Raw genomic sequence first — 9,959 nt, forward strand, 5'->3', positions numbered from 1 at the left:
TTTAGTTGTACTTTTTATTTCTTTTTAGTTTGACCAAAACAGACTCAATTTATTAGACTAAAGTACAAATTTATAATAACAATGATCAAAAACATTGTCTATTTCTTTTGAGTCAACTTTAATCATTTAATCCAATGGTCAAAGTTTAAATAACAAATTTTAATCTTGACCATTGAATTAAATTCAAATTGTACCGTAACTACAACTAATATGTAAGCTTTACATACAACCGTAACCTTGATGATAACATATATGAAATCGTAACCTTCATGATAACGGATTAGGATTTTCTAAAGTTGATCCAACTTTATGGGTAAAGTTAGATCAACTATAACTATTTGATTAAATCCAAATATGAAGATTAGTTCATTAAAACAAAAAATCTATTGTTTGAATTAACACTTAATTCCCCAACATACTTATCATAAATGAATATATGTTTTGTAATTATGAGCTTATCCAAAGTATAATAAATGACAAATATTTCTATTTTATATTCAGATCTGCATTTGAATTGAATTGAAATCGAAAAAAATATATACCCATATACATAGCATACATTAAAAAAAAAAAAATTTAAAATCCGCGTGAGAAAAGCAAACAAAAGGTAGGGCCTCTAATCATCCTATGCCGAGAAATTCCACAATTACCCCTCCCCATTTTCACCAATTTTCTTACTCTACAAGCGTCTCCTCTTTTTAATTTCACACTATATTCTCTCTCTCACACACACAGAGACACAAGACACACACATACAAACGCTTAATTCGGAGCTTGTTTGAAGTTCCGGCAAAACACAACAAAACAAACAATACATATCTGTAATGATTCCTGCTTCCGGCGGTTCGTCCTAAGCTCATATTAGTGTCTAGACAACAACATCATTATCCTTTACCTTTTCTTTACAATAGATAATAATAATTTTTTTTTATTAATTCAGGTATATTTCTTTTTCTTTTATTTCTTCCCCCCTAAAATCTCTCCCTCTCACTTTCTATTGTCCGTACTGTTTTTTTAGGGTTTATATATCATTTTGAAAATGCCGATTTTCAACAGAACACGATTTGAAAATTATGATTTGCACACGCACAAAACTATGTTTGTCACATGTACAAAATTATATATATATAGATATTTTCTAACAAATGGAGTGCCGGTGCCGGCTATTCTTTGACCAGGCCTACTTAATATCTATATTCTATATATCTATCTATAGACACAGATATGTATGTATTTGTATTATATGTAATTGAGTTTATGGTGTCTTATTATACTTGCTATATATCACTTTCATTGAATTTTTAAACCTTATGTGTTGATCTGGTTATTTAATTAAAAGAATGAAAAAGTTAAAATAATATATATATATATTTAATTAAGTAAAAATTATTACAGTTGTAAAATAGAAGGTGTCCAAATGTTATTGTTTCAGCTTAGTGGTTTGGTTTGAATTCTTCAAACACGCTGTATAGGAAGCGCGGCTTCTTTGTTTTTATTAATAATAATATTAAAATAATAATAATAGTATATATATTTTCCTAGTGTGTATCTACTGGTATATATGAAGAAGTAGTCTGTGTGTTTTGTTCATCTGCTTTTCCCTGCTTGGATTTTGAGTTTCATCTACATGGATTTTGCTTGAGATTATCATATATCTATATATCAAAGTAGGTATTATTACTATCTATCTATCTATCTATATATATATATTTATATGTTTTTGAACTGCTAAATGTGCTTTATATGCCTTACTTTGTTGCTTTTTTTTTAAAGATCTATATATGTTTTTTACTTTTGAGTTAAACATGTAGATGATGACATATATATATAAGGATTTTTCATGCATTTTTTGTCACATTTTTTGAATCAAGACATGAGGATTGTGTGAGTATATGTCACATGTATATAAATATGTATGTGATCAGAACATGGTTTTGTTTAAGAATATTTCTGGTTTTTATGTTGGTCTTTTTTAAATATATTTTTTAGGTGATCTCGATAAGTTCTTGGAATAATTAGGGTACAAAATTTTGTTTCACAAAGTTGAGTGAAAGATGTCATCAAGATCGCCGAAAGCATTAGAACTGCAACAGGGAAGGGGTGCGATTCCTTCACAAGTGACTTTTGCTAGGAGGACTTCTTCGGGACGTTATGTTAACTATTCAAGAGAGGATCTTGATAGTGAAATTGGAAGTGGAGAGTATATGAACTATACTGTACATCTGCCTCCTACACCTGATAATCAACCCATGGATCCTTCGATTTCGCAAAGAGTTGAAGAGCAATATGTTTCGAATTCACTTTTTACTGGTGGGTTTAATAGTGTAACACGTGCGCACTTGATGGACAAAGTGATTGATTCTGAAACTAGTCATCCTCAAATGGCTGGTGCAAAAGGGTCTTCTTGTCAGATACCTGGATGTGATGGAATTGTTATGAGTGACGAGAGGGGTAATGATATCCTTCCGTGTGAATGTGGTTTTAAAATATGTCGAGATTGCTATGTTGATGCTGTGAGAACTGGTGACGGGATTTGTCCGGGCTGTAAAGATCCGTATAAGCAGACAGATCTTGATATGAACAGTGCTGATCCTCGACAGCTTTTATCTCTTCCATCAAACGTTCTGAATTCCAAAATGGAGAGGAGGGGGTCCTCAAAAATGGAGAGGAGGTTGTCTTTAATGAAGACAACAAATAAGTCAGCTTTGGTAAGGAGTCAGACAGGTGAGTTTGATCATAACCGTTGGCTGTTCGAGACTACTGGGACATACGGTTATGGCAATGCATTTTGGCCAAAAGATGACGGATTAAGTAAGGATAGTGATGGGGTAACAGGTGCTGAACAACTAGAGCTTCTTAACAAGCCGTGGCGACCTCTTACTCGCAAACTCAAGATTCCAGCTGCTATTATAAGTCCTTATCGGTATGTATACCGATGATCTAATCTTACATTATTCTGCTATGAACTGCATTATGGACTTGTTGTTTCAATATCTGTTTTACATTGTTTGGTGCAATTTGCTTGTTTCTCTGTGCGTTGTGGAGTATTTATCTTCCATAATCACAATTATTCTGTAAATGTATTATCTAATATTTAAGGTGATTCATAGTAGGCATGTTAGGCAAGACTCTTTTATAGCTCACTTACATTTCTAGATAGCAAAAGGGGCAGGTCAAAACACAGTTATTTATTCAGGTCCAAAAGAGGGGATGGACCCACATCATTTTTTGTCCAAATATTTATAGTTTTCTTGTGTGTCGACTGATATTATATCAAAATTCAAAAGTAATTAAATATTTTTTACAAAATGATTTAGGAAGTTTTTTTGTATGCATAAAAGATACACATTGCGTGATTTATGACTTGTTTGGTTCATCTTGTCTGTCTCCTAAAAGTGCTGTGTTTTTTTTGGGACCTGTTAGGCACTTTGGTTTATCAAAGATAAAAAAAAGCCCAAATCCACCCATTGGTCAAATTTGCTACATCTACTAGAGTAACATACTACTATCTTTGCTTGCTTTGCTTCCAGTGTCTCACAAGTGTTAAACGTATAGAGTTTTCAGTCGTATATCACTTAAGCTGCCGATTGTCATTTCTCATTAGTTAAGAATTGATGATGTTGATTTTAGTCCCTAAAGTTTTCCTATGTTGCCATGTAATTATTTGATGGGTAATTTGAATACATCTGGTTGAATATAACGTGTCTTTTAAGCCACGAGTCTACTAAAACAGCTTTCATTTTTCCATTCATAAATGTGTTATGATGATCTTGTACAACAATGTCTCATAACTTTTTACGACTGACTCCAGTTCTAATGCTATGTTGTGTATACAGGCTCCTAGCTTTGATCCGGTTGGTGGTTCTTGGCTTATTTCTGCATTGGAGAATTACTAACCCTAATGAAGATGCAATATGGCTCTGGTTCATGTCGATTATTTGTGAAATCTGGTTTGCATTCTCGTGGATTCTCGATCAACTTCCTAAACTTGCACCTGTTAACCGTGCTACCGATCTCAACGTTTTGAAAGAAAAGTTTGAAACACCGAGTCCTGAAAACCCGTCAGGAAAATCTGATCTTCCCGGGGTGGATGTGTTTGTTTCTACTGCTGACCCAGAAAAAGAACCACCTCTTGTTACGGCAAACACTATTTTGTCTATTCTTGCTGTTGATTACCCTGTGGATAAGCTATCTTGTTATGTATCTGATGATGGTGGCTCTCTTTTAACTTTCGAAGCTATGGCAGAGGCTGCTAGTTTTGCCAATATATGGGTGCCGTTTTGCCGGAAACATACTATTGAGCCGAGAAACCCAGAGTCTTATTTCAGTTTGAAAAAAGATCCTTATAAAAATAAGGTGAGGCAGGACTTTGTTAAGGATCGCAGGAGAGTAAAACGTGAGTACGATGAGTTTAAGGTCCGCATCAATGGGCTTCCTGATTCTATTAGGAGACGTTCTGATGCTTATAATGCTAGAGAAGAAATTAAAGCCATGAAGCTTCAAAAAGAAACTGCTGGTGATGAACTTTTGCAACCTGTGAAGATCCCTAAAGCAACATGGATGGCAGATGCAACCCATTGGCCCGGTACATGGATGATACCATCTCCAGAACACTCGAAAGGTGATCATGCAGGCATCATACAGGTATCTGTTTACAAATTGCTTTCGGGTTTGAATACATTTCAGACAAAGACTTTTTCTTGTATTTTCTTGAAATTGGCTTAGATACAATATTATTTCAATCAACTTTAATATATGAAATAAAATATTCAGGAGGTATATGTATTTTGAATACATTTTGGCGATTCCCATTTGACCTGATCCTTCTTCTATTATATCCAAATTTTACATTCTACATATCTGGCTTTTTGGAGGCCAAGTATAACTCAAATTAGGATTATGTATACCCATGATTCATAATTAGGTTGAAATTGTCCATTTATGTTTCAAATGGGTGGCTTATTATTTTTTTTTGATGTAAAATCCAGGTAATGCTGAAGCCACCCAGTGATGATCCATTAAACGGGACAGATGATGAAGAAAGCCCGTTTGATTTTACTGAAGTTGATATTCGACTTCCCCTTCTGGTATATGTTTCTCGTGAAAAACGTCCTGGTTATGATCATAACAAGAAGGCTGGTGCCATGAATGCTCTTGTTAGAGCCTCGGCCATCATGTCTAATGGCCCGTTCATGCTAAACCTTGACTGTGACCATTATATATACAACTCCGAAGCTATACGAGAAGGAATGTGCTTCATGATGGACCGAGGTGGAGATCGGATCTGTTACGTTCAGTTTCCACAGAGGTTCGAAGGAATTGACCCTTCTGATCGTTACGCCAATCACAACACGGTTTTCTTTGACGGAAATATGCGAGCTCTTGATGGTCTTCAAGGTCCAGTGTATGTTGGAACTGGAACATTATTTCGCAGAACTGCACTTTACGGGTTTGACCCCCCTCGGTCCAAAGACCATTCAGGTTTTTGCAGTTGTTGTTTTGGTAAGCGCAAGAAAAACTCTGTTGCTTCTGCAACTGATGAAAACCGAGCTTTAAGAATGGGGGATTCGGAAGAGGAAGACATGAATCTTTCTTTATTCCCGAAAAAGTTTGGAAATTCAAGCTTATTGATAGATACAATCCCGTTGGCAGAGTTTCAAGGGAGGCCCCTTGCTGACCACCCTGCTGTTAAAAATGGTCGACCTCCCGGGGCACTCACGATTCCTAGAGAGCTTCTTGATGCATCTACTGTTGCTGAAGCAATTAGTGTAATCTCATGTTGGTACGAAGACAAAACCGAATGGGGAAATAGAGTTGGTTGGATTTATGGATCTGTAACGGAAGATGTGGTAACGGGATACCGTATGCATAACAGGGGATGGAGATCGATTTATTGTGTTACTAAAAGAGATGCCTTCCGTGGAAGCGCCCCGATTAATCTTACTGACCGGCTCCACCAGGTGCTTCGGTGGGCCACTGGCTCTGTTGAAATATTTTTCTCGAAAAACAACGCCCTTTTAGCTAGTTCAAAAATGAAGTTCCTTCAAAGAGTTGCATACCTGAATGTTGGCATCTACCCATTCACATCCATCTTCCTAATTGTTTACTGCTTTCTTCCCGCTCTTTCTCTTTTCTCGGGTCAATTCATTGTTCAGAGTCTGGATGTGACATTCCTCGTCTACCTTCTGGCCATTACCGTATCACTCTGCATGCTGGCTGTCCTGGAGATCAAATGGTCTGGTATTGAGCTAGAAGAATGGTGGAGAAATGAACAGTTTTGGCTCATTGGAGGTACCAGTGCCCATCTTGCTGCTGTACTTCAAGGTCTTTTAAAAGTGGTTGCAGGAATCGAGATCTCGTTTACTCTAACATCAAAATCAGGTGGTGACGATAACGACGATGAATTCGCGGATCTGTATATCATCAAATGGTCGTCTTTGATGATACCACCAATTGTGATTATGATGACCAATCTAATTGCTATAGCAGTCGGGGTGAGCAGAACAATATATAGTGCTGTACCACAGTGGAGTCGCCTTTTGGGAGGGGTGTTTTTTAGCTTTTGGGTTTTGGCTCATTTGTATCCTTTTGCAAAGGGGCTCATGGGCAGAAGAGGGAGGACACCCACGATTGTTTTCGTTTGGTCAGGGTTGATTGCAATTACAATCTCGCTTCTATGGGTTGCTATTAATCCACCTGATGGTGCAAATGAAATTGGAGGTCGTTTCCAGTTTCCTTGATATAATTGTTAGATTTGTGAATTAGGATGGTATATTCTTTGTTTGTACTGTTGAGTTTTATGGTGGGTTTAGGGATCTCTACAGATATTTCTTCATTTCTTTGTACTCTTGATAGACATTGATGCAAAAGAGTTGTTAATTTCCTTTATTGTTTTACTTTGCTGACTTTGCGGGTTTATGCTGTTTTCTTATAAATCTCCATTTTTTTTTTTTGCAAACAGGCCGACTTTACCTTGAGCTCAAGCCCAACTCAATAACATTAGGCTAAGCTCAAAATTGATTCTATAGCTCAATAACAAGACATGGTCCCTATAAGGCCGCATATATTTATAATTTCATATGATTCTTTTTTGCATGTCTTTTAAGCTATTTTATTATAATTTCCCAACTTCGTGTTGTGATTATTTTATTATATATTTATAAAAACTCTATAGAAAGTTCTTTACATATGTTCATCAAGAGCTCTTGCCGGTCGGAGGCACCAAAGGCTATGGTTACTAACCGAAAATGATAGTGATGAACATTGAATAACTCGATAGAGAACTCAAATAAATAGTAAAAGACAATTACAATTCGTAAGAACAATAGCTTTATACATTGGTTACCAACGAAGTGAACCCAAACATCAACCACATGGACGTTAATGAATGGTGATTGCCAAATTCTCTGATAAGTAGTTCATGTTCTGAAACTTCAAAGTTTAATCGAGTTTAAAAGATTTTTAACTTATACGGAAGTGCCATGGCTGCTGGCCTGCTGCATGGCTCAGTCATTTTCATTTCATATGGCCTAATTTAGAGTCATGAGTAATGAATACAACAGACCAAATAAACCTTTGTTTGCTTTTTATAATTTGTTATTGTTAGTGGCGTTTTATATTTTTGATATGGTAAAACTGATGGTCTACAAGACTTTAGGCCTCAAAGTTTGAAAAACCTCAAATTTGTATGATTGTCATGTTTTTTGTTTTGTACATTCATCTTGGATGTATATTCTTCAAAAGAATGCATCCACCAAAAAATGTGATTTTTTCGATTTTGACGGATTAATGTGTTGTTAAACACTTAAATAATGATAATTAGTTATGCACTATGTTAGTTTTATGGACTTTTAATGCATCAAAATGATGTTTTTTAAGTGTTCTCACCGTTCTTATTTTAAGACTGTTCTCACTGGAGTGTTACCCTATATATATATATATATATATATAACAAGGTTTTTTACCCGTACGATGTGCGGATATTAAATTTGTTTTTTTAAAAAGCTTTAATAATAACATTGAAATCAGTAATATATATAATGTTCAACATTTAAATACCAAAAAAAAATTAAACTTAGTTGAACATATTTAGAAACCTAATGGTGTTGTGCTACTTGGATAGTGAAAATTAGTTTAAATGAGATGGACAGTATCTTGTGGCTACATATTTGCTCTAAATATCGTATTTGATCAGGAATAATTGTAATTATAACCCATGTTTTTATTAAAACAATTGCTACCCGTGAAAGAAATGAACCCGCATAACCCGTAAATTCAATGAATCAAATTGTGATATCATTATCTAGTTAGAAATATTTAAATTCCTATAATGAAACGATTTTGATAATATACGATTTGATTAAATGAATCCAAGATCAAAAAAGTTAAATGTGATAATGACACATAGGATAAAAACTTATGTGGCAAATTTTAAAAATAGTTTTATATTGAGGAGGGTTTTAAAATGTTAGGATTACTATTGTTTTAATAAATATATAGATATAAATATAAATTTAGACTAAATCGGTGTAAAATTTACTTAACATTTGATGTCAATCTGTGCATGTATTTTGCTTTGCTACGTAATGACTAATTTGGTTTTTTCAAAATCAATATCATTTTCTTATATATTAATCATGTGTTTTTCTTTTGTTATTCTCTTGACATATATATATATATATATATATATATATATATATATTTTGATTAATTTGGTAGGTATATGAAACGACTATCAAATACTTTCAGTTTTATACACTTGTAAATTCATATAGTTTAAAAATAGTCTCACTTATTTATGATGCTAATATATTTTATGTTGTACGTAGTTTAGTAGTGCATAAATTATTGTATAGAATTATTAATGTGTGTATATAACTATTGTTAAAATAAATCTGTGATGACTTCTTGTACGGTTAATAAAATGAGACATACATATGTACGCATCAAACATGTAACTAAATGTGCAAATAATAATGATGTACGTATAAGGTCAAAGATAAGTTAACAGTATGAAAACTTTAAAAACTATAAAGATAAAACGTGGTTTCTATTCTTCGCTGTTAAAATAGAATATAATTTGTTCTAGTATGGTCAGTTACTATTTTTTTGTGTTCTGCTTGTGTCAAACGTGTTGACAGTATCTATGATGCTAACAAGATTTATTATATTAGGGTAACATACATCACATAGCTTGGAAGTTAACGGTAGCATACATCACATAGCTCAAAAAACAAAGATTGATACATAACATAGCCTGTTGAGTAGGTCACTACATTATATAACATTTTGGTTATAGTTGGCTACACTCCGGTGTCATTATCCCTTTATATTAATCAATGTGTGTTTATTCAATATAGTTAATTATGTTAAATCTTGCAAAGCTTGAGTTTGTGGCACTAGATATTACTGGGAAAAATTATTTGTCATGGGTATTGGACGCCGAAATAGTGGCATTGTATTAGAAGCATTGTATTAGTGCTAGAGATATCAATAATATAAGAATACTCTCTTAATCTCTACATGTTTATGTCTCTATAATCTTAGTTAGTCATTGTTATCTAATACTGAACGGATTATTCAAGTTAAAGTTATTGTAAGTTATTGGGTGATCTAATGACCGATTAATTAACAAGTCAATTTGATGACATGAATAGCAATATAGCATGGTACATATTTAAACATGATTAATGTATAGGAAAAGTACATATATACACTATGAAATTCACCTATTTTTAGACTTAATGACTAATTAATTAACAAGTTGAGACTGGTCTAGACCTTATAAAAGTACAATATCAATGTGAAACAAATAGTAAAACATGTACACTCCATATTTTATGGAATTCACTCATTTTTAGAACAGTTTGATACTAGCTTTTACCATTACTTTTGATAATTTTTCATAACTGTGAATTAGTGGTTTGTACAGACAACTGTATAACTTGCATAATGTGGTA

The 9,959-nt window shown here is 33.8% G+C and overlaps 1 protein-coding gene across 1 annotated transcript; it reads left to right on the plus strand.

Annotated features, from left to right (window-relative positions):
• Window positions 1-715: 715 nt before the first annotated feature.
• Window positions 716-6,896, plus strand: LOC122609941 (cellulose synthase-like protein D2). Its single transcript, XM_043782895.1, has 4 exons — window positions 716-940; window positions 1,990-2,923; window positions 3,837-4,644; window positions 4,989-6,896. Exons 2-4 carry the CDS (start codon window positions 2,055-2,057, stop codon window positions 6,738-6,740), a joined length of 3,429 nt encoding a protein of 1,142 aa, XP_043638830.1. The 5' UTR covers window positions 716-940; window positions 1,990-2,054; the 3' UTR covers window positions 6,741-6,896.
• The last annotated feature ends 3,063 nt before the right edge of the window (window positions 6,897-9,959 follow it).

Source organism: Erigeron canadensis, chromosome 8 (genome assembly GCF_010389155.1).
Source record: "Erigeron canadensis isolate Cc75 chromosome 8, C_canadensis_v1, whole genome shotgun sequence".
In the NCBI taxonomy this organism is placed as follows: Eukaryota; Viridiplantae; Streptophyta; class Magnoliopsida; order Asterales; family Asteraceae; genus Erigeron; species Erigeron canadensis.